Below are 26,076 nucleotides of genomic sequence, written 5' to 3' on the forward strand. Positions count from 1 at the left end.
TCAGCCAGATATAACTAACCTAAACTACAAAATAATTAAATAAATAGTCAAGGCTTATCAATATGTGGTGTACACTTTCTTTTGACATTGATTGTAGGTCTACAATGAATTTCGAGGCTTCATAATTTTATTTTTATAGAACATGTTTGGCTTAATGAGAATTTTGCCGGCTTTTGAAATTTTTTAAATTTTTTTGTTATCTCTTTGGTATTTTGTATTTGTTTTTTATTATTATTTTTTATACTTTTTGGTGTTTTGTATTTTGTATTTTGTCTTTATTATTTATTTTTGTGATATTTTGGGTTTGCTATTTTTTTATTTTTTGGAGTTTTTTTCATTTTTTTCTTTAGTATTTTGTATTTGTTTTTTATTATTAATATATTTTTTATATTTTTTTGTGTTTTTTATTTTGTCTTTATTATTTATTTTTGTGATATTTCGGGTTTGGTATTTTTTTATTTTTTGGAGTTTTTGTTCATTTTTTACTTTTTATATTGTTTTGGTGTTTCGTACTTTTTGGTGTTTTGTATTTGGAATTTTATTTTATTTTGTTTCTTTTTTTATCTTTGCTATATTGTTATGTCTCATGACATATTCACCGGGGGCAAGTACGCTACATCCAGCAAGTGCATGGTCGATTGTTTCACCGTAAAAGCCGCACCTTCGACACCTATCTTCTATTATCTCGTTCATGTATCGACCTTCGGAAATTAGCGATTGCGAAACTTTCTTCAGAAAATAGTTTTCCTCTTTTCAACCATAAATTGGATGATTGTGCGTCTATCCATTCCATATCGATAACATTGCGATGGGCACCGTGTATTGTTTTTGCTTTCCATGCTGCGATCATTTCTGCTGGGGATTTAACCCCCTCAGGTACTGGGAAATCATGCTCCATCAAACTGAGCGGGGTAAAGCCATTATCTGCCAAAGCGGTTGGTTTAAAATAGATGAGACTCGCTTTTTAGAAAATATGTACGTAGCTTCAAAGTTTGCGAAAAGTGTAGACGCTCTATATTAATAATTCCTCTCCCACCAACGTTTCGAGGAAGCGATATTCTTTCAACGGCGCTTTGAGGGAAATGGGTTTGAAACTTAGTAAATGTGGTGCGTATCAGCGTTTCAATCCGAAGGATATCTGTCTGAGACCATTTTATTACTCCAAACGAGTAAGTCAAAAGAGGTATGGCTCAGGTACTGATTGCTTTGCATTTATTTCTACTGTTCAGACTAATTTTTAATACTGCTTTCAGTCGTTCCTTAAATTTGTTAATGAGTCTATGCTTTACTAGCGGGTGGTCGATTCCTTTAAGTTGCAGAAATCCTAAATATTTTTAAGATTCGCTGCTATGTAGGTTGTCTATAATAATATTTTGATCTACTGTGTAGTTTTCTTCTGTTTCATCAAGCTGACCTCTAATTAGATGTATTACTTTGCGCTTATCTGTTCCAAATTCCATTCCTACGTCATCTCTGAAAGCTTTAGAGACATCTGACACCTCATGAAGCTTATGCTTTTTGTTTGCGTAAAGTTTCAACTCATCAACAAATAGAAAATGGTTGAACGTGTGCCCTCTTACTTCTGTTTTGAGTGTAAAGCCGTTTTGTTTATGTGCAAGAAACCTGCTAAGCGGGTTGAGGCCAATGCAGAACCATAGGAGGCTTAAGGCGCCCCTTGGAATATACCACGTTTGATTGATCTCAGTTTTGAAACAGTTCCATTTAAAACTAGTTTAGTACTCCACTTGCTCATTATGCGACCCAAGAGGGCAACAGTGGCAGCATCGGTTTATTTTATTTTATTTGGACAATAGCCCGCATAAAATTTTCAATTATTTTGTTTGAATTGCTAGTGGAAATCATTAAATTTTGATTTTTATACTTTAAGCTTACGGTAAAGGTCGTTTTTTAAATTTTTATTTATTTTTTCCAAGCTTTCAGTCCTTATTTTATTAAAGTAATACAATTTTGGTTTGTCCGGCTCTATTCCTTTATTTTTTCGTTTGAAAAAATAATAAAAATGTCAATGCGTTATTTTTGGCCCATTCTTAAGTAGTTAATTTCTTTTTCTTTAAATTTAAAGATTTCCATGAAATTGTTTTTGTTGGCATCCAAATTAAATTTTTTTTGGCGTTTCAAAAAAAGTATAAATTTTTTTATTCATATATAACAGGGTTTAGAGTAAGACATGGTACACCAGAGCAGTGCCACAGGGTCGCAAATGTAATATAATTACAGCTGCACTGGAAGAGAAAAAATACTGTTCTGCAGCCTTTTTAGATGTTGAACAAGCATTTGACAGGGTATGGAACCAGGGACTTCTGTTCAAAGTAAAAAAGATATTTCCAGCACACTTAAAATCTTATTTAAGTGACAGACACTTCTATGTAAGGCACGGGGATGCCTCATCTGAAATTTATAACATTAATGCCGGTGTACCCCAAGGTAGTGTCTTAGGTCCTGTCCTTTATACTATGTTTACAGCTGATATGCCCAATTCAGAAAAAGTAGAAGTAGCAACTTTTGCTGATGATACAGCATTTATCGCTTATAACGAGTCCCCTGTAGAAGCTTCATATCTTTTGCAAAATCAACTCCAAATTTTGGAGTCTTGGCTTAACAAATGGAAAATAAAAGTTAATTCCGAAAAATCTACACATGTCACTTTTACATTAAGAAGAGAGCAATGCCCTGCTGTATTTTTAAATAATAAACAAACTCCCACTAGTGACAGAGTTAAATATTTAGGGATGCATCTTGATCGACGCCTCACGTGGAAAAGTCACATTCAGGCTAAGCAACAACAACTAAAAATTAAAACAACACGTATGCACTGGCTGCTTGGCCGTAACTCTCAACTTAGCCTAGAAAATAAAATACGGATCTACAAAGCTATTCTGAAGCCCATTTGGACCTACGGAATACAGCTATGGGGAACTGCTAGCAACTCCAATGTGGAGATCTTGCAACGTTACCAATCGAAAACATTGCGAAGCCTTGTTAATGCCCCTTGGTTTATTACCAATGAATCTATCCATAAGGACTTAGGTATTCCTTTTGTAAAGAATGAAATTCGAAAATATAGTACTAGATATCTGAAACGATTATCTAATCACATAAATCCAGCTGCTATTTGTTTATTAGACACAACCAATGGAACTATACGATTAAAACGCAATCATATCTTAGACTTGCCATTCCTCTAGTATGGATCTACTCAACCTATAAACTTTAAGGTAAAATTAAGTAAGTTAATCTTAAGTGATAATATTAACAAACAATGAATTTAAGCAATCTTGAAGTACTAATGAATTTTAATAATTTAAGAACGAACTGTACAAGTTAATAAGCTGTTGTAATTTCTATGTAGATTTGCACAAAAGCAAAACTACCGCTGCCATTATCTTATAAGATCTAATTTGCTGAATGTCTTATAGTAGATAGATTGCAAATAAAGTAAGTTATAAAAAAAATATATAACAGAAGCAATTATAAATAATTATGGCACTCAGATTTTCGCACTGGCAGCCAAAGCCATCGGCTTAACCTCTTGCGCTGATAATGAAATACCAAAAGCCGGTGACTATATCGTGTAAACCAAGCAGAATCTGTTCAAGAAATGCATACTTTTATAGTCACAATATTTAAATGAATATAAACAAAATGAATATTACATTTTAAAAAATTTCATTAATAATTTTGTACAGTGTGACATATTTCCAAATATTCAGGAATGTGGAGTGCAACAAGACATTTCTTACATTCCCATTCCAATTTCACTGCTTTTATTCTGTTTCGCGCATACCTGGCAACTTCGTTGAGGCTTTTATTTACTTGGAGTAGGAGGAATTTTTCTTGCGAAATGTCCCCACTGTTTTGCCTGCAAGCGCAATGGTATTTTATCTAAAGAAGTTCTTCCACAGGTTGGGTATTCAAGAATATTAACAATTTGTAGAATTTCTTCTGCAATGTCCAGCTGAAATTTTGAAAATGAATATTTCTTAGAATTAAGAATTTGTGTTGCTTTTCGAATTAAACCACTTTTTTACTTTTTTAGAGTTAATTTAACAGGCGTACATTGCACGTCATTGCCAGTCTTGTAAGTCTTTTCAGCGCAAGAGGTTAGGTTAAGTAAGCCCGGATGGCATTAAGCCACTCATAGACCTTTTGGTCCCTAGCGATACCAGATGGAGACCGACCTCTAGGTTAAGTTCTAAACATATTCTCCTCTGTTTGTTTAATTTAATTTCCAGCATAAATGGATGGCCTTTATTTCAAAAAGTAGATTCAATTTGATAAACAAATTTTTGTTTTCGTAGTTTTTTTTCACACGGGAGCATAGGTCCTTGACAAGACTCAGTCTTATGTTGGTTTTGTTAACCTATTTTGATTTGGAAAGTAGGTGATTAGCCTGCCATTTTCGTAGTTAGCAAACAAAAATTTCCGAAAATTTACCAACAACTGTTGAAATAGTGTTCCTTGCCTTATTTCCCAATCGCTTAAAATATTACCATTAAATATCAAAATAGTCTCAACTCACCTTTTAGTACATCCTGACAATGCCCATTAACCGGCGTTGAGTCGTCACCGCACAGGCAGCGATGCTTATAGTCGTTGGGGTCCTTGACGCAGCTGGTTTTAACTATCGTTAGACACTCATCGTGGGTATTGCACTCCTTGCCTTTGACTATTTATTTTGATGATTTTTAGAAAAGGAAGACAGAGAAATGAATTTTCAGTGATTAGTTTTTGCTGAATATTACGCGCATATATAAATACAAAAAACAGAAAAGTATTAGTGCTCTATAAGTTTGCTTGAACATCCATACATACATATGTGTGCACATACATATTTACGATTGAATTTATTTTTTGTATAAGTTATACACGAAAACTTGGCTTCATCAATGGCAAGAGTTCGCTTTGATTATTATTGACTTTAAATGCAAATTTCAAGGTTAATGCCTTACAAAATGAACCTGTCACTCACTTACTTTACTGTTATTTTTTTTTTTTTTTCTCAAATTAGGCTCCTTATGCACTCGCAGCTAATACGTCTAATATTGTACACAATGCTTCATCGAAAATTAAGCGAAAAAATTGAGTGTATGCACACAAAAAATTAGCATTAGTCACGAACGCTTCGAGCTGCCTGCCGCTGGTATGGCGAATATTCAATAACAGAAATAAGAAAAATCAAAAGCTGCTAGCGCTTAGCTTCGCATTCTCTAATCAATAGTAGTTCTACTGCTTCCACTGGAACCACCCACTTTTACGTGTATTGCTTCTAAATCTGTTGAGTGCATTTTTCTAGCTCATTAATATTTATGTTCGTTTATTGCTGAGGCTATAAAGGCAGTGAATGCTTTACGAGAATCCTAAGCAGGTTTTTTAGTTGACGCTTTGGGAAGGAGGTACAATTTTTTATTTGTTTGATGACTTAGCGATTTGAATAACAAATTAGTTGAAAGAAAAATTCTGAAATTTATCAAAATTGCTACTTTATAATTTTTTCGATTTAGCTGCTCATTCCTTTTAAAATATTCATCTTGGCATTTCCTTCCCAAGGCATCATTAACTGTTTGTCTAACATTCTATGCAAAATTGATGGACAAATTTATTCAGTTGGTTGAAGTGGTGATTCTTCAAAAATCCAATTAGCGCATTCGCAACATTTTTTTGCCACATCCTCGCCATCAACAAGTTATACGGGTTATTCCTTCACGACTGTATCCAGTCTGCGCGATTAAGAAACTTTATAGGGTTGTTTACATCTGTACCAGCCAACTCTTCGGCGTTTTCAAAGGTTTAACAACCTCGCCTTCCATAGAGCATTCACAGAAGAAATGGAAGATAATGGACTATGAATAAGTTCGTTTCGGTTTTACAACAGATGGCGTAACTTGATTATTATTCCATCGATCCACATTTCCAAACATTCATTGGAGAGCTACTGTCGTAAGGCACAAACGTCAGTATAAGTTTTTTATTTGAAGCGTAAACAACAATATTTTTACCACACTTGAAAATGTCGAATTTCGTGCCAAATAATGTGTTTTTGCGGGGAATTCTTCTTCATTATTTTAATATGAAGAAAAAAGCAGCCGAAAGTCATCGTATCTTGGTGGAAGTTTATGGTGAGCATGCTCTATCTGAGCGAACGTGCCAGAAGTGGTTTGCACGCTTTAAAAGTGGTGATTTTGGCTTGGAAGACGAAGAACGCGAGGGTGCGCCGCCAAAGTTCATGGATACCGAATTGGAGGAATTGCTCGATCAAGATCCGGCTCAAACGCAAGAAGAGGTTGCAAAAACTTTGGGAGTTGATCAATCAACCATTTCCAAACGTTTAAAAGCCATGGGAATGATCCGAAAGGTAGGCCATTGGGTGCCGTATGAATTGAAGCCAAGAGACGTTGAACGCCGTTTTATGGCATGCGAACAACTGCTTCAACGGCACAAAAGAAAGGGTTTTTTGCATCGAATTGTGACTGGCGATGAAAAGTGGGTCCATTACGACAATCCAAAACGTCGGGCAACGTATGGATACCCTGGCCATGCTTCAACATCGACGTCGGCGCAGAATATTCATGGCCTGAAGGTTATGCTGTGTATCTGGTGGGACCAGCTGGGTGTTGTGTATTATGAGCTACTGAAACCGAATGAAACGATTACGGGGGATGTCTACCGACGACAATTGATGCGTTTGAGCCGAGCACTGCGAGAAAAACGGCCGCAATACGCCGATAGACACGACAAAGTTATTTTGCAACATGACAATGCTCGGCCACATGTTGCACAAGTGGTCAAAACATACTTAGAAACGCTCAAATGGGATGTCCTACCCCACCCGCCGTATAGTCCAGACCTTGCGCCATCCGATTACTATCTCTTCCGATCGATGCAACATGGCCTGGCTGACCAGCACTTCCGTAATTACGATGAAGTCAAAAAATGGATCGATTCGTGGATTGCGGCAAAACCGACCGAATTTTTCACAAAGGGAATCCGTGAATTGCCAGAAAGATGGGAAAAAGTAGTAGTAAGCGATGGACAATATTTTGAATATTAAATTTGTAACCATTTTACGTCAATAAAGTTTCAAATTTCGAAAAAAACCGCACGAACTTATTCATAGTCCTAATAGTTTCCTTTTTCTCCGGTTGATTACAACTATGGCAGTGTATATTGTGAGGGATGCCCATTTTGGCTACTCTATTCACAGTACTAGCATTTGTGACACGTCTAGGCTACACAATGGGTGATTGTTTTCTTCGCAGGCGCCTTCGAAACATGTGTTATATGAGGAAGCAATAAACTCTTGCTTACTTTCATTGTCATTGTAAAGAACTTACCATATATCTCATTTCCAGGAACAACATGATCGAAAATACTGGTTACATTTTCTTTACAAAGCTCCAATACTATCAACAACCCAAGGATGAACGATTACCAGGTTTGATCATCAGTTATGAAGAAAAATTAAAAATTGTGCGAGTATCTTCGGCCAGCACGTCACTGCCACTCATTTCACACACTCGTCCAATCAGTCATTGTTCAGGCGGCAAAAAAGCGAAATGCGTGAGACGTGTGCTGATTTTTTCGTATAGTAGCAACACAATCTCAGTTGTTTCGTAAACAACCCACTGTCATATCCCCCATTACGTCAGCAAATCAGTTGACTCCTTCAAAATGGAAGTCGATTAATGGGGCGATGTTGGCTACACCTTTACATTCTGCAGTTCGTCGTGTTCTTTGCTTATAATTTAACCTACATTCGAACATCCATTCTGAAGCGGCAGTAACGGGGTTGCCTTCGCGAGCGGTATTTTCAATACTCTCCCCGTTCTCTCTGAGGGGGGGAAACCAGTTCTCTGGTTTGTAAAAAAAAATCAGATAATGATAATAATTGCGCCCTGCAGCTACCAAAGTAAAGTTCACTACACCTTAGTAATAATTATTATGAAATAGCCCAGCGCACAATGCATTTATTTCTCAAGTTCGGTGCCGCTTTTTATCTAGAATTAATATAATCGTGAAACTTTTTATCTGCAGTAAGCATCGCTTATTAAATAAGTTCAATGATAAATTACTTTCGATACGCCTACTAAGTTGTTGGTAATTAACTCGTCTGAGCACTTTTCACTTAGTGTCTAGTGTGTAATTTAAACCTGTTAAATATCATGGCATATTTGCTGACACCAATTAACTTCAGACAAAACATAGAACAGTGCATACAGGGTGCCTGGTGGCAGAATTCGGTTTTGAATTTAAATTTAAATTTATTTAAAGTTTATCTCTAACCGCTGAGCATATGAACGGGGAGAGGACTACGTTAGCTTCGTTATTCGAGTGGCTTATTTAGGCACACTGTCGCAGAGAACGGATGAACAACGTACGAAGCGTCGTGTGCAACATCTTGTCGTAGATTTTGTTCACGTTACAATATTCGGCGTTTACGTGATTCCCTAAGTAAAGATTTGATTCGGTCATAGGTGCGAAGGTTTCGGGCAAGAAGTTCGGTGGCAAACAGCTAGCTGTCGAGCCTCAGAAGAACATAGATAACAGACGAAGATATGGAACTCGTCGCTACATCTCTGAACAATAATCCGCGTTAGTCCGTGCGCAAGAACGCGAAGAGCGGCTAACCTGACACTTCTAAAAACTATTGAAGAAGGATCTTAGACTTCATCCCTGCAAAATTCAAATCGTGTAAGCGTTTAGGCCACAGCCACTTTACAGTGCGAAAGTGACGGTTTTTTTTTATAAATTGTCGAGGGCAAGCAACTTCTGTTGTATGTTGAACGACTATCAGGCATCTTTCTCTCAGTACATCCACACGGGGCTAGTAAGACGGCGCCAAGCCGCACATAATCAGAGAGACAATGGCGATATTGCGTGATTACTGCCCTAACAAACTGATAAGCCTTTTTGGTGACATATTCTAGCTATCCTGGTCGCCCGATCTTATCTCTATGGACTCTTATCTAAGGAGGTACCTCAAAAGCAAAGTCTGTGAAACAAAGGCAGCGATTTTTGTTGATAGTCAAGGCACCGATAAAGGCCCTGGCCTCAGAGCGCATAAATTCAAGATGCATTAAAGAATACTGGAGATCGGTCTCGCTAATCCAACAACATAATACCACACTTTGTAAAGTCACCAGCCTCTAAACGAACTGTACACTGCGACCGTAATGGCGTAAAGCAGTAGACAGTGGTCTCTGACCACTAACTGCAAGGTCTCCAAAACTTTCAGGCCGAAATTGAATCTTAAAAAGACAAAATGTCTGCTTGGATTCAACAGCTCTACTACCAGCGTCCTCAAAGGTGTTATAACGGTCACTGCACTATTGACACCCTAACTAGTAGAAAGGGTATACCTCACAATGACTTCTGCAGGAGTTGTGAAGATGAAGATGAAACTAAGTCGGTATATCACCTCCTCTGTGAATGTCCTGCACTTCAAAGAAGGCGTACCAAATATCTTGACGACTATTTCTTTGCAAACCTGGGAATTTTGCAAAATCTCTCACTGGAGGGACTAGTTATCTTCTTAAATAGATCTAAGTGGTTTAAGGAACTTAGTTAGGGTATGGAAATCAAATGCAGGTATCATAATGGATCTTAGGACCACCGAGTGTCTTGTCTTAGACAGCAACCCGGCTAACCTAACCCAATCTAGCATTTATCTCAGCACTAAAAGAAAATATCATTCGCGAGGTTAATGACATCCCCACATCACTTCTCCGACGAGTGGCACAGAGTACGGAGACCAGATTCCAAGAGTGTGTGCAACGCAACGGTCAACATTTGGAGCAAATAAGTTTTGAAAAATATAATCCGCACTTTTCTTTTTTGTAATGTTTATTGAGATAATCTTTTATCATTAATAGTTCTTTTTTTAATTTAACTTTTAATTCCTAAGTTTGCCACAGAACACCCTGTAGATAAGTGTCTGTGGCTAAATAAACAAGCAAGCACTGGTTTGATACATTTGTGGCATACAACTTTACGTAACTCTTAGAATTGCTTACTGCGCATTTATAGTTATTCGGCAAATGCCTTTCATCCCACATTTTAACATTCGCTTCTTTCCATCACATTTGACAGCTATTGTCTACTTAACAACTGTTGTCATAATAGATTATTTTGTAATATTTGTTACATTCTAGCCAGACTGATTGTTATGTACATATGTATGTCTGTAATTATTCTAAAGAAATGTCAAGCATTTATCATTACTCAGCCCATGGCGAATGATTTGTATTACCTCTCGTCACGTTATTAGCCGGTAAGTAAATTTTTGAGAATTTGAATGCATTTGTTATGAAAAAGGAAAATATCCAAAACAGGACAAAAAAGTACACGCACGCAAAATTCGGCAAGTTTTCCAGGAGCGGAATGCACAAAGACGAGAAGTAGCGAATCGAAAGCTGAATTGATTACTAACCCATGGGCTGAAAAGTCCCGGGATAGCACTAGTTTTATTGCACGTACCTCTTTTTCAATCAATACTATTGTAATATTAAAATGAAAGCTGTTGAAATTTCATGATATACACCTCATTGGTTCGTGAGCTATTGTGCTAAGAGTCGCACTACTTTTGTTATTTTCCAAAAAAAAGGGATCAAAAAGAATTTCATGTTTTAATTTTACACTGCTTATTGATGGAAAAAATATCGTTTAAGCAAAGCAATGACTTGAAAAGTATTTTAGGCACTCCGCTCCATCAGAAATAACAATAAAACGATGATTTGCTGACTTCAACTGACTTCAAGCGTGGTCGTAGGGGCACCGATGCTGTACAACGCAGTGGCCGCCCAAGTGAGAAACAAAGAAAACATCAAAAAATCCACAAAATCGTTTTTAATGATCAGAAATGGAAGGTGTGTGAATTATCTGATATCGTAAAGATCTCAAAAGAACATGTTGGCTTTATATTGCTTATAGTGCCGCGTTTGCTCACTGTTTTGTTTCATCAAAGGCAATCAAAACAATGGTAAAACTACATAAATTCAATTTCGAATTGCTCCGACATCCACCATATTCGGCAGATTTGGCTCCCAGTAACTACATACATACTGGCTGTTCGCAGACCTCAAAAAGTACCTGCCGGCAAGAAATTTTGCTCGAAAGAATAAGTTATTGCTGAACCTGAGGCCTATTTTTAGGCAAAGATAAATCGTTCTACAAAAAAGGTATTGAAATGTTAGAACGTCGCTGGGATGATTGCGTTGTTCTTGATGGAAATTACGTTGATGAATAAAGCTAATTTTGAACAAATTCTTCGTTAGGCTCGGGGCTTTCCGGTCCATGTGTTATAACAGAATATCTCGCGAGATAGTATCGAATGTACATGAAAAGTCAAAAAGAAATGCCAAAGTTGAGATGCGCAATTGGAGACAGGTTAAAAAGATTATCTATCCGGAAACCTGCTTGAAATTCAGTAATTATTTTGTTCACATTCGCCCAAATATTGATGCGTGTTAAAAGAAAACCAGTAAAGGTTTTGTGCAATGTATCAAGCAGGGAGATGAGACACAGATCTTTTTTTTTGAGTAGACAAACAATTACGGCTTTTCGGAGCGAGATTGGAATTTGGTTTTTATATTTTTAATATTGTGTTCAAAATTGATAGATAATATCTCATACAAAAAGTTTTCAGGTGCTATTTATAAAATTCGTACCTTATACGATCCAGGTCAGGTCGTGCATTTCAAAAGGCGCATCCAGAAATGGATCTGAGATGGCCCAATGTTTAGGAAGCACGCCATCCTGGCGGAACAATAAAAATTGGAAACGATCGTAACGATCCAGTAAAAGCTTGGTAACATTCGGTTCAGTGGAAGCGAAGTTATTGCATCTAAAGTGCCAGTATATTTGTGTCATCGGTACAAAAATGAGTTTCGAACAAAGAGCTAATATCAAATTTTGTTTTAAAATCGGTAAAACGTGTACCGAAACATTTGAATTGATGAAAAAAGTTTATGGCGATGATTGTCCATCACGTGCCAGAGTTCATGAGTAGTTTACACGTTTCAGAGATGGTTGTGAGGACCTAAATGACAATAAACATATGGGCCGCCTAATTAGTAATCACCGAAAACTCCATCGAAATTGTTCGTAAATATATCAAAAATTAACCGAAATTATCGTTGCAATTCCTGGAATCGGAGTGGAAAATCCTCAAAACATCGATTTATTGCATTTTAACTGTTCATTTGGGCTTGCGAAAGGTCTGTGCTCGTTTCATTCCGCACAAGTTAACTGAGGACCAAAAATTGCTCAGAATTCAACATTCGAAAGGCCTCATTAAAGAGGCGAGAATAGACGAGAAGCTCCCTTACAACATTGTGACTGGTGATGAAACGTTGTGTTTCCAACATGAACCTGAAACTAGGCGTCAAAGTGCTGGATGGAAGGCCCTAGACGAGCTACCACTCCAAAAATCGCGTTTGGAGTAGTCAAAAATCAAGTCGATGCTCATTCGTTTTTACGATTCCAAGGGAATCGTCCACAAAGTGTTCGGCCAAACCGTCAATGCAATTTTCTGTCTTGGCGTTTTGAAGCGTTTGTTGCATCGCATTCGTCGAATTCGCGCTGAATACCGCGAAGGAGGAAACTGGCGCTTATTGCGTGATAATGCATCATCTCATCGATCCACTCTTACGACAGATTTTTTGACTAGAAATCGCATTTTAATCGTCAATTACTCACCGTATTCGCCTGATATGGCTTCCTGTGACTTCTACCTATCCGGAAAATTGCATTTGGCCATGAAAAGTACACGTTTTGTGTCCGTAGGGGCCATCCAAAAGGCTTGTACCGGCGTCCTGAAGGACATTCCGGCCAATTATCTGAAACACCACTTCTAAAAGCTTTTAGATCGCGCAAACATCGAGGCAAGAGTCCCCTATTTTGAATAAATAAACTCGAAGTTATCAGAACAGCTCAGTCTTGTTTATTTTGGACATCACCTTGTATATTGGCAAAAAATATGTAGGCACTTATTAAAAAAGTAGAATTGAGCATTTTTTTTATTTTTTATTAATTTTTGTCGTAATATGTTGTCATATGATTCAAATGCTTAACTCTTTTTTTTTTCATTTATTTATTATTTAGTTTAAAATTTGAAAATAATACACACTAGGCGGGAAAAATATTTTTTGAAAATTAAGTAGAATGAAAAAAATGACTACCAAATCTGGGTATTGAAAAATAATGTCATTGCTGGCTGGCACACTTTGTATCATTGCTCTATAATAATAGTGACCTTTACAACTGCTGCAGGATTGTCTGAGCCCTACTCTCAACTTTGCATGAGTTTTTATATTTTTTTCCTTTCCTAAATTTCTGTTTATAAGAGTTATGGGTCAAATTCGATTTCCTTTGAGTTGCTAGTTGCCATACTTAAGTATTGTCTGGAATGGTGTTCACCAAAATGTTGAATTAACTGTTAGATATTGATTGATGTAAATATAATGAGATAACGACCTCATTCGTTAAAGAGGTGGGTACAGTTATTTGTAAATCGGGCAAGAAGTATTAATGCATTTAAATAAAATATTAGCTTATTAATTGAAACCAAACCAAGGTCAGGTCACTTTAGTGACTAATGATGTTCAATTGTGAAGTAGCTTATTAAGCCAAATTGGTAGACAAATCATTACGAAAAATCTCATATATAATATATTTGTATATCTCTTATTGGCGCTTACACTTTTTATTGGCTGTTTTGTCGAGTTCCTTTTCTAATTGGCAGTGTGCGTCTTGCTGTTTTTCCACAAATAGAGGGACCTACAGAGCTTTTAATGATAGAAATACATTCGGAAATTTGCTATTGCCTGTCGAGGGGTGATCGCCTTTATTTCGAACTTGTTTACTTTCGAACGGCGTCTAAGTCTGATTGTTTCCAAATTTGTCTAACTATTTGTCTTCATCAAGGCTGTTCTTCTTTAATGCCATGAGGGTATGGAATTCAATTCTGGAATCTGTCAAGACTGTAATCAATAATTATGTAATTAAACTGTCACAATTTCTCTGTATCTTCTATTACTATTAATCCTCATCTTGTATGTTCCTGTTTATGTGTCTCACTGTTCCTCAATTTATCTCTAGGGTTTTTTCAAGGCGAATCTATCAATGGTATCGGTAAATCAGCAGATTTGTTTTTTTTTTTCTTTCGCCGTGTCCAAGTGACTGTCAGCCCAGAATGAAGCAAGGCGAGTTCATTCATTGTTTTTTACGTTGGTTTGATAATCAAACGTACAAAACATTGTTGTTGGTCCTGTGCCACCACCTTTAATGAAAGCGCCTTGGATTATTTTGATTGATATTTATTTATACATTATTAGTTTTAAGTTTGCTTTGATTTGATTTTGAAACTTACATACATTTGATGTATTGTAAACGACTAAAAAATCTTACAGATCTAGCTTAATTTTTAATAATAAAATAAATTATAAAGAGCTATGAATAATCTCGATTTACCGAATATTAAAAAGAGTAAAGTAGCACTTAAGAAGGGTAAACTTTTTCGTTATAATACAGAATTAACTCATTGTGGTTTTTCATCCACAGCCGATAACAAATTAGTAACATGCCAAAGCAAGCTGGCTTTGGTGGGGTAGGCGCTGAATTCGAAAGCCGGAAATGCTAGCGCCTTAAATAGCAGGAAACTGATATGCGATTTTGTTTTTCTTATTATATCTACCTATTGTACCATATACAAGGTGGCGCAAAAGTAACCTTGCGATGTTTTTTGGCTGTTATTTAAAAAAAAAAATGGAAAACTTTAATTCTTCTTGTGGACTATTTTTATTTGGTCTTTTAATTTTTTTTATATCAAGTCGAGAATATAATGTCATATAAATGGCCGCCGCCACAGTTGATTGCCATTTGAGCCCTTTTTATGGCATTTTCCATCACTTTGGCCAAAACTGCCGGCGATAGGTCTTCACATTCTTGACGGATATTGCCTTTAAGAGCTACAAGAGTCGGAGGCTTGTTGACATAAACCCGCGACTTCAAAAATCCCCACAAAAAGAAGTCTGGAGCGGTCAAATCAGGCGATCTTGCTGGCCAGTACAAATCGCCAAAACGGGAGATTAGGCGCCCGGGAAATGCATCCTTCAGCATATCGGTTGTGGCAAGTCCAGCGAAAACAGCACACCATACAGTGACTTCGAGCGCGTGTAATGGCTCTTCGTGGCTTACACGCGGATTTTTAGTGCCCCAGAAGCGTAAATTTTGCTTATTTACGTACCTGCTAAGAGGGAAATGGGCCTCATCACTCATGATTATTTTTGATGAAAAATCATCTTCCTCTTGGTGGTGATTAAGGATGGCTTGAGCGTATGTTAGACGCGATTGGCGGTCAGCAGTTAACAGCTGATGCACCGTCTGGACTTTGTACGGAAACATCTTCAAATCTTGTACCAAAATTCGCTGTAAAGCCCGTCGACTGATACCTATTTGCATCGCACGTCGTCTGGTCGATGTCGACGGCGCTTCCATGACATCCTCGGCTACAGCAGCAATATTCTCTGCAGAACGGCTACTCCGGGGTCTGCCACACCTGGCAGCATCTCGTGTTGTGCCAGTCTCTTCGAGGCGAGCGGCTAAACGTCGCAGTGTTTCACCAGTAGGCGTTGGACGGCGAGGAAATCAGCGACGGAATTCACGTTGAGCCAAAGCCACCGACCGATTATTGGTCAAATAAATAGTCAGCAATATTCCGTGTTCTGGAGCAGTGTAGTGTAACATTGTTTATTAACGTGTATTTCGCATGTGTTTACTAGACAAATGTCAAAACAGAACTGACATTAGGGGCCAATCGCAAAATATATAGCATTTTCTGATTACTTTAGCGCCACCTTTTATCACTGGATTGCAAGTGTCGTGAACTGCAGAAGGATTGTGGCGGAATGGAATGAGACCATTTTAACGAGGGAAGCATGCAGAGGGACTCCTCAAGGGAGTGTCTTATCGCCACTCCTCTGGTTGTTAGTCGTAAACCAAACACTCACTCGATTTGAAGGTAGAGCTCCAAAACTGATTGCATATGCAAATAACATTACTATAGTTATTACAGGAAGGTGCCTATCTACGCTAAGAGCTCTAATGAGCGACGCTCTTAAAACAATGCACAACTGGGCCAGCAATGCTGGCCTGAGCGTCAATGCTGAAAAAAATGGACTTACTACTATTTACAAAGAAGTACAAAGCTCCAGCATGAACATTACCCTCACTCGACGGCGTCTCTCTATCGCTGAAATCCTGCACCAAGTGCCTAGGAGTAATACTGGAAAATAAGTTGACGTGGAAATCCAATGTCGGGGAGAGGGTGAATAAGGCCACGAATACTTTATACGCATGTAAAAGGATGCTTGGAAGCACATGGGGGCTGCAATTGTTAGAGCTATATTACTATATGGCATACTGGTGGGGTGGAAGGCGGTAAGGAAGAAAACATATGTATCGCAGGCTTTGCTAAAATTTCAACGACTCTACGCGCTTTGCATCATAGGAGCTATGAAATGAACTCCAACGGCAGCTCTCGAGGCTATCCTCAACCTAACACCGATTAATCTCTATGCAGAAAATCGGGCTGCAGGCTCAGCTGTGAGGCTACAAGCAACCGAACAGCTTATCTCTAGAATCTTCGCTCTATTACTGGGAAGGCCATAGTCAATTCAGACTATATGGTTCCAGTTATGAGTTTTGGAAAATCACTAAAGCCTTTATTGAAGACGGTGGATGGCGCAAGGCTTGGTTCACTGATGGATCGAAAATGGAAGCGGGAGTTGGCGCTGGAATATACTGTGCAGAATTAAGCATCAATAAGGCATTTAGCATCAATAAGGCATCCCTTACTATTGTACTGTGTTTCAAGCTGAGATATTTGCTGCAAAGAAAGCAGCAGAGCTTGTATATACAGACACAACAATTAACTGCGCAATAAACTTTTACGTGGATAGGCGGCTATTAAAGCGAAAAAATCATACTGTGTATCATCCAAAAATGTCCTTGAATGCAAGAAAGCTTGTTCATTGCTTGCCCGTAACCGCAGGCTTTGAGTTTATTGGGTTCCTGGCCATAAAGGCATAGAGGGAAACGAGACAAGTGGATGAAATAGCTAAAGAAGGCGCGAAACTTGCAGGGGATCAAATAAGTCTGATAATAAAACCCCTGCGCAAAATTCAAAAAGAAATAGAGGAGCGCATGCTAAGAAAGCCGACAGACAGATGGCTGAGTTTAACCAACTGCAAAGTTGCCGGATCATGTGTAAACTCGCATATGATGAGAGGCATACTAAATCGTTTACATCGTTCGATAAAAGAAACTGTAGAACTTTAGTTGGTATACTAACAGTTCACTGCCTAGTTGCAACACACGCTTACAAGCTAAATTAAACCATTAACGTCGTTTACAGGAAATGTAATGAGCCAGATACAAGAGAAACCTTGAATCATCTTCTATGCTACTGTCCGGCTCTCTCGAAAACCAGATTATACTACCTGGGTGCTTACAGCTTTGAAAGGCTTGGAGGGCTCCTTAAAGTGGAGCTCGAGTGACTCTTCAAATTCGCGATCAGTACGCGCATCTAAAGTGATGCATATTCTCGCTAAATAGAATGCAAAAAATATTTCTCAAATATGCCCTTCGGTCTCGGAATTTTATTGATCCCATGACGTCATATTATGCTCGACTCATCCTTATAAGTCTCAAGTCCTTAGATATTTGTAGGTCTACACTGTGTCTGTCTTTTACTCATAATATTGTTACTGGAGTAATTGATTGCCCCTACTTGTTGGAAAGGATTTGATTTAATGTCCCCCAGCGATCTCTTAGGAACTTCTACCCTTTTTATAGGGGAAACTTTAAATCTAAGTATGTCAGTAATGCTCCCATTACTCGTCCGTTACGGAAGTTAAATTCCGTTCATAATGATGTTGTTCTCGATTTTTCGCTTTCAAGAGTAGCATTTATAAATCTCTATTATAATTGTTTTTAAATACATGTAATATATCTGTAGTTTAGTCTAAGCAACTTTTGTATCATAGTCTTGTAAGGATTGTAATTTATAGACTGAAATAAATAAATAAATAAATAGGACTCTGATCTGGTTTCGCTATGGTCCAAAATGGTCTCTGCGTGGCTTCAGCCGGCCAGTATAACCTAACCTAACCTAACCTATTGTACCTGCGGATCATTGATGCAAGAATAATAAAGAAAAAGAAAAATAAATAATAAATAAAATAAAATAAATTTTTCTAATTTCTTTTAAATCATGCTTTGCTGCTGCTATAGCATAATAAATAATTACTAGTGAGCGTCTTTACTACTATTCTTAATGCGGAAATTAGGAATGTACGTATATATTCAGAGAGGGATCAGAGAGCTGTGATCTGACGACCGCTTTCAACTTGCCATTCCATAAGCAAATTGAGACTTATGCAGACAAGTGCTAAGCGAATTCCTTGCGTGCCATCCGCTATCAACGTAATATCACGTCGACGTCATGGTTTCAGTTTATTGCTATTGCGCTGTCCAATTATGAATATTTTTCGCATACACCGGTAAGGCTATGGCGTAGAGAAATACTCCACTCTTAAAGAGTATTAACTAAATGTGAGTTCTCTTCCGGAACTCTCACGCTTCTCTTCCATATAATAGTTATATTTACCAAACATGAGAAAATGCGGTTGGTCACCTGATAGTGAAAAACTCCGCTCAAATAGGATAAAATGGATAATTTTTAAGAAGTAAGCATCATTACTCAGCAGCTTTAATAAATGCGAGTAATACCGCACTTTAATAAATCTGCAAGTATCTCTTGAATACCAACTTTACCAAAGAAATGACGGACATGTAACAGAACTTAAGGATAGTCCCTTGAAAGCAGAAAGACTATTATCACAGGCGTATACAGGGTCCAGCACTCGAGGTGTAACCAACTTCAGAGCGCTAGCGCAGCTGATGCACGGGAATCAGCTGTCTGTTAGTTGGCTAAATGACAGTCCAGAGTATTGTGTATAAGCGCACGGAAGCATTTTGCCGAGAGTAAACGCGAAGCCGTGACGCTTTTGCTGTGAAGCCGTGGGCAGACAAAAATTTCGGTGGCACACCATAGACGTTTCAACAGGACTCGGCACCGTTTCACAAAGCTCGAGCGAAACAAGAATGGCTAAAAAACAACGTTCTGAATTATAAATTTCAACTCTCAAATCCAGCAGGTGCGAATCGGATGGATTATTCTTTTTGGGCCATTTCGGAGAGCAAGGTCTGAAGTAAAAGATTCACCAATCTCGAAGCGCTGAAAAAAGCCATTGTCCGCGAGAGGGCCAAAATACCTGCAAGTCACAATCGGGCAGCTTGCGATTTGTTTCTGGACCGTCTCGAGGCCATAGTCAAGGCAAAAGGTGGGCATATCGAACAAAAGTAAATTGATTATTAATTTTGCATTATTTTTACACATTTTTTAATTTGAATTGAATAAAAGTAATTTTCCCAACTAAATTTATGGCCTTTTTAATTGGTTATACTTTGAGTGCCGGTCACCGTAATCAAGGCTGAAAATGAGACGATTCTAATAGGACTATGAATAAGTTCGTGCGGGTTTTTTTCGAAATTTGAAACTTTATTGACGTAAAATGGTTACAAATTTAATATTCAAAATATTGTCCATCGCTTACTACTACTTTTTCCCATCTTTCTGGCAATTCACGGATTCCCTTTGTGAAAAATTCGGTCGGTTTTGCCGCAATCCACGAATCGATCCATTTTTTGACTTCATCGTAATTACGGAAGTGCTGGTCAGCCAGGCCATGTTGCATCGATCGGAAGAGATAGTAATCGGATGGCGCAAGGTCTGGACTATACGGCGGGTGGGGTAGGACATCCCATTTGAGCGTTTCTAAGTATGTTTTGACCACTTGTGCAACATGTGGCCGAGCATTGTCATGTTGCAAAATAACTTTGTCGTGTCTATCGGCGTATTGCGGCCGTTTTTCTCGCAGTGCTCGGCTCAAACGCATCAATTGTCGTCGGTAGACATCCCCCGTAATCGTTTCATTCGGTTTCAGTAGCTCATAATACACAACACCCAGCTGGTCCCACCAGATACACAGCATAACCTTCAGGCCATGAATATTCTGCGCCGACGTCGATGTTGAAGCATGGCCAGGGTATCCATACGTTGCCCGACGTTTTGGATTGTCGTAATGGACCCACTTTTCATCGCCAGTCACAATTCGATGCAAAAAACCCTTTCTTTTGTGCCGTTGAAGCAGTTGTTCGCATGCCATAAAACGGCGTTCAACGTCTCTTGGCTTCAATTCATACGGCACCCAATGGCCTACCTTTCGGATCATTCCCATGGCTTTTAAACGTTTGGAAATGGTTGATTGATCAACTCCCAAAGTTTTTGCAACCTCTTCTTGCGTTTGAGCCGGATCTTGATCGAGCAATTCCTCCAATTCGGTATCCATGAACTTTGGCGGCGCACCCTCGCGTTCTTCGTCTTCCAAGCCAAAATCACCACTTTTAAAGCGTGCAAACCACTTCTGGCACGTTCGCTCAGATAGAGCATGCTCACCATAAACTTCCACCAAGATACGATGACTTTCGGCTGCTTTTTTCTTCATATTAAAATAATGAAGAAGAATTCCCCGCAAAAACACATTATTTGGCACGAAATTCGACATTTTCAAGTGTGGTAAAAATATTGTTGTTTACGCTTCAAATAAAAAACTTATACTGACGTTTGTGCCTTACGACAGTAGCTCTCCAATGAATGTTTGGAAATGTGGATCGATGGAATAATAATCAAGTTACGCCATCTGTTGTAAAACCGCACGAACTTATAAATAGACCTATTATATTTGATAAAAAGAGCTTTAAGAAAGTCCATAGCTCATTTTAATTTCAGACAAATTAGTACCTGACTTTTAGTTTAGACCGCAGTTCAAATTTAAACCCACCACCAGCTAGTAGTAAAGTTGGTTTTAAGCAAATTAAAATCAAAATAAATTTTCAAGGTATTGAAGGAGATTTGGATATAATAAATGACGAAAGATTGTTACGACACTCTAATCCATCCGAGTTAGTTTTTTATTAACAAACAAGAGTTATAAAAACCAACTCGAATTTTAAGCCCTTTTAAACGGGTATTTTATTATACCAAAACTCAATGGAAATAAGAACCGATGATGCCGCCAGTAAATTTCCACAATGTTGGAGAGTTGTTCTGACGTTAAGCGATTCATGATGACTGCCAAACCTTACTGAATAGCAATACCAACACAGAAAAAAGCGTATGTTCATAAACGTTTTGTCCTCTTAGTACTTATTATAAAATATAATATAGAATTTCGAATGCGTATTGCAGCCATAATTTTTTGCAACCTCCGTCGCTTACGGATTTCCTCCAACTGTTTCTTATTAGCGGCCAATTGCGCAATAAAATAAGCTATTTCTTCTCTTTGCCTTTTCTTCATATCGTTAATCATCATTAAACAAACCAAAATCTCCAAAATATTCCACCGAATCAGTTCCTTTCACAGCAGAATTGACAGCTGATTGTCAATTTTGCAGGTAATCTGCCATATGTGAACTGGTAGATTAATTTGATGGATTTATTGGTAGTTAAAGCATATGCGAACGTACTTTTACGACGCACCTAGGCCAAATAGAGGCCTATCCCATCCTTACTCAACTTGGTCCTCTTTAAACCATCCTCTGAACTTTTTAATCTAGTTAGTCTAGCTAATTTTATATGTGTAACATACGGGATGCTGTCCAGAAAAGCGGGAAAATTTAGCCTTCTTCTACGCAGAGCCATGGTCCCGTATAGAAGGTATTCAACTGTTTTTTCCGATTCTGCATACTGACAGCCTCTGCAAAAGTCAAAATATGGTGCCCCATTTCTATTTCCATGCCTTGCTATACGACAGTGCCCAGATGGGACACCTACAAATATTCTTAAGTCTTCCCTATTAAATTTAAGTACATTGTTTATGCAACCCATATTGCATTCTGGACATGTCTGCCTACTAATGCTACAGGTATGTAACTGTCTCCAGCGATTGTTGACAATACTTGAGGTGTATCTATCTATTTGCAGCTTACATATTGTCAAGGACATAGAAATATCTGGAAAGAACATTTTAATGAGCTCTTAAATAATAATGAAGATGACGCGCCTATTGGTACTTTAGGTATACACAGTAGAAAATAGGCTGGAAGACCCCAATCTTAATGACATGAAAAGAGCGAGAGAGAAGCTGAAAAACTAAAAGTCAGGTGGTGAAGGCTGTATAAATGCAGAGCTCATAAAATATGGCGGAGAAGAGTTGATAAGACAGATACTTGAAATAATACTTAAAATTTGGGGGACAGAAAAAATGCTTGAAGAATATCATGGAAGCCTAATAGTCTCAATTTATAAAAATGAGGAAAAATTAAATAGTGTAAATTATGGAGAAAGAGCTCTTCTCAATGTGAGCTACAAAATTCTATCAAACATACTGTGTGAGAAACTTAATGTATATGCAGAAGAGATCGTAGGAGAGAATCGGGCGCTCGACAACAGATCAATGCTTTATCATGTCGCAGATATTCGAAAAATGTTATGAGTTCAACATTAATCTACACCGTCTCTTTATAAACGTTAAGCAAGCGTGTGATAAACTCAACAGAAAATATATCGGCCATCAGCTAAAAGCACTGGGTATACCAAAAAAATACATAAATTTGATCACTATGACTCTTATATATTACATTCAAGCGCTAAAGTATTATAATAATGAATGGTGAAATATCTAACGAATTCGAAATTAAAACCTGCGTGAGGCAAGGTGACTCACTATCAACGCTTTTATTTAATTTAACACTGCATTCAGCAATAAACGAAATAGCTCAAGGGGGCACAATATTATATTATATTTTATAAATCGACACAAATATGCGCATACGCTGACGACATTGCGATTCATGCGAGAAATAGGGAGGCTCTTCAGAACGTTTTCATTCGTTTAGGGCAAGCTACAAAACCAGCGGCCCTCAATAAAAATAAAAAAAGACGATCGTGTCATGGATCCTCTCATGATAGCCACATCAGAATCGGAAGTTATGTTTTTGAGTTCATGCAAGAGTTTAAATACTTAGGTGTAGTACTCAGCATAAATAGGAATATGTCCTTATCTATACAATATCGTATTCAGGCAACTAACAGAGCATATTTTGACCATATAAAACTTATGAAGTCTTCATTGATATCATAGGAACAAAAACTACATATTATATGTGCAAAACTATAATTTGACCAGCTCTCACCTACGGATGTGAAACATGGGTTCTTAAAGTTAATGTCGTGAATTTACTGATGCGATTTGAAAAAAACATTCTTAGAAGAATATTCGGCCCTATACGATTAGAAGACGTTACATACCGTATACGGTATAACCATGAGCTCAGTGCTTTATTCGCGGGACGAAATGTAACGCGGCTTATAAAGTCGCAAAGATTAGGGTGGTATGGACACGTCTTAAGAATAACACTGATCAACAAAAAAAAACTTTCGGAAAATATCTTGGAAACCAACACTTGTTTTAAGACAAGTAAGACATGCTGATTACAAATATAGAAACCGTTTGTCTCTATCACCCACCGTTGTTGAGATATTTGGCATTGACCATTTATATATGTTTGATATTGTATCAAAGCAAACAACTCGCAGGCAAATCACAGTAGAGCATATATCGCTGAATAGAGTACTATAAATACATAGGTATAACGTAAAGTTCCTTAAATTAAAAGTTAGTTTGGTTTGAATTTCTTGGCTGTAGACTTGCGTTTGTGCTGACAATTTGGCATGTTGCGCTGAAGCATCCAGCAATAGTCGGCTAACATTGCTGTTATTTTTAGCCTTCCTTATCCAACCCCGTAAGTTGCATGCACATGTCAAACAAATGAACTGTGCATAGCAAATATGTTATTAACTTAGTAAACTAAACTCTATTTTCTTATTCATTCGTAACAATAAGGGATTAAAAAATGTATGTTTATGTTAATATCTTAAAAACCTGATGTGATAGAGAAAAACGGTTTTCAGATTTGTAATCAGCATGAAAAACTGCTTTAGAAAATGTAATCATCAAACAAGATATTTTTGGGTTGTTATTCAGTGTAATCAGCGAAAGAGCGATCAAAAAAGTATTTGAAGCAAACCGTGAAGAAGCAAAAAGGAGAAGTCGGCCAAGGCGACGACGGTTGCAAGACGTAGAAGACGACATACGAAAGATGAAAATCTCACAACATACAGCGAAATCGGATTGTCGACAAGAATAAAGGCGTAATGGAGAGGAGGCAATGGTCCATCCCGGAATGTAACGCCAAGATGATGAAGGGCATAGATTTACCAACTTTGGCTTGAGTAATTTGGAGCCCAGTAGTGACCAGTTTAGTTAACTCACCCGCCTTACAGTTACCCTCAATGTTACTGTGGCCCGACACGCAGAGTAGAATTATACAGGAAAACTGTGGATTCTTAATTTTTCATAGTACTCTACCACCGTTTTCGAAGAGTGTTTCCACGATTGAAGAGACTGTTGCAGTATACAAACAGACAAGCGCGCGTAAACGTCGAAATTTGGATTTCCATCAATAAAAATTAGTATTTTTTATTTATTAAAAAATGTATTCAAAAACAAAGTGTATGACTAATTTTGCGCCATTTTTGTAACCTAAAAAATAAATAGTAGTGACTAGTCTTGCCTGAATGTGTTCTTATTTTATGTGTTACACTAAAATTGAAATTATTATTAAGTGAGCAAGCGAACTTTTATTATTTAAAAATATTTCAAACTTACTGATTGGTGTTGGTGTGGGTTTGTCACTATTCGTCTTGCCAAATGTTGTCAAAGCTGTTGAGCTGACGCCGAAGAGCACAATGAAAACGCCAAATAGCATAGTTAGACTGCCGCATTGTGTGAAACGTTTTAGAGGCTGCATTGTTTGCAACTGGTTCTTACAACTTTTTTCAAACTTCACTTAAAAGTAAAGTATAACTGTTAATTTCTTTATTATTATTGGTTCTATAAAACTATTCCTTCGCTTTTGTTTTTTATTTGTTTGTGTTAGGTAATCGCATAAATTGAAAAATTGCGTGTATGTATGTTTGTACGAGTATGAACCAATGTCGTTAATGCAAATTTCTGTTTCCTCAGCAGCGCCGCATTTAGTGAGCTAACACATCCGTTGTGGCGTTTTGGTGGCTGGCGCGCAAAATAGTTCTCGCAGAGTAGTTTCGTCCAGCAATTATTAACGATGATGTTTGTATGTCAAATGGATCAAACACAGTTTCGTAAGATTATACTTCTATTTTTTTGTATTTTTTCGCTACCCAGTGCTTATTGATTTTGGTTTGATAAAACTTTTATTGTTTCTGTTCAAGCAGCATTCAAGCCAAGAAGGAAGCTTGAATTAATTTCTATGATGTTTGTTAACACAGTTTTTGTTTTTTGCTTATTATTTTGCGCTATTTATACTTTTACACTTTATTTATATTTATATTTGTTTACTTTAATATTCTTATATTTTTCACCTGAGTCCTCAAGTATTCAAAAATCTGTTGAGTGTCAAATTGTTTAATTCTTAATTCTTAATTGCAGAGAAGTCGATCTGAGTTATTACTTGTCGCTTGAACGTTCTGATTGCAAGTGAATATTTTTGCCATCAACTCTAAGTTTAAGTTCGGTTTGTTCTGTAGGTTCTCGTCTTAACGCGCGCGCCATTGCCGCTCTGCCGCCGTTCGCCTTCCTGGTGTACTTGACACGCCACGCCATGCCATGCCAACCAACGCACCGAGGCGAGAATTGTAGTACCTCACCAATACAAATGTACGAGTTCATAAATTCGTTGGTAGGCACTCATATAAAACTGGTAGGCAAACAAGTAGCTGGACAACAGCTACAGTGCATAGTTCCCCTGCACTCCCCCTGCAGTTACCCGGGCAGTATGTACGAATACATATATCGGCTATAAATCGTTTCGCAAGAAGTTACTTGAGTGCAAGAA

General features: G+C 37.7%; 1 protein-coding gene across 2 annotated transcripts in view; it reads right to left on the minus strand.

Moving 5' to 3' along the window:
- The window catches only part of LOC128855441 (uncharacterized), a 38,899-nt gene extending 13,196 nt beyond the window's left edge, over nt 1-25,703 (minus strand). For both annotated transcript variants that reach the window (XM_054090346.1, XM_054090345.1), the window contains exons 1-2: nt 24,870-25,703; nt 4,541-4,687 (exon numbers count right to left, since the gene is read on the minus strand). In XM_054090346.1, the coding sequence (XP_053946321.1) occupies nt 4,541-4,687; nt 24,870-25,011 (289 nt within the window). In that variant the 5' untranslated portion in view covers nt 25,012-25,703. The remainder of the gene's footprint in view (nt 1-4,540; nt 4,688-24,869) is intronic.
- Nucleotides 25,704-26,076: the final 373 nt, after the last annotated feature.

Source organism: Anastrepha ludens, chromosome 2 (genome assembly GCF_028408465.1).
Source record: "Anastrepha ludens isolate Willacy chromosome 2, idAnaLude1.1, whole genome shotgun sequence".
Taxonomy (NCBI): Eukaryota; Metazoa; Arthropoda; class Insecta; order Diptera; family Tephritidae; genus Anastrepha; species Anastrepha ludens.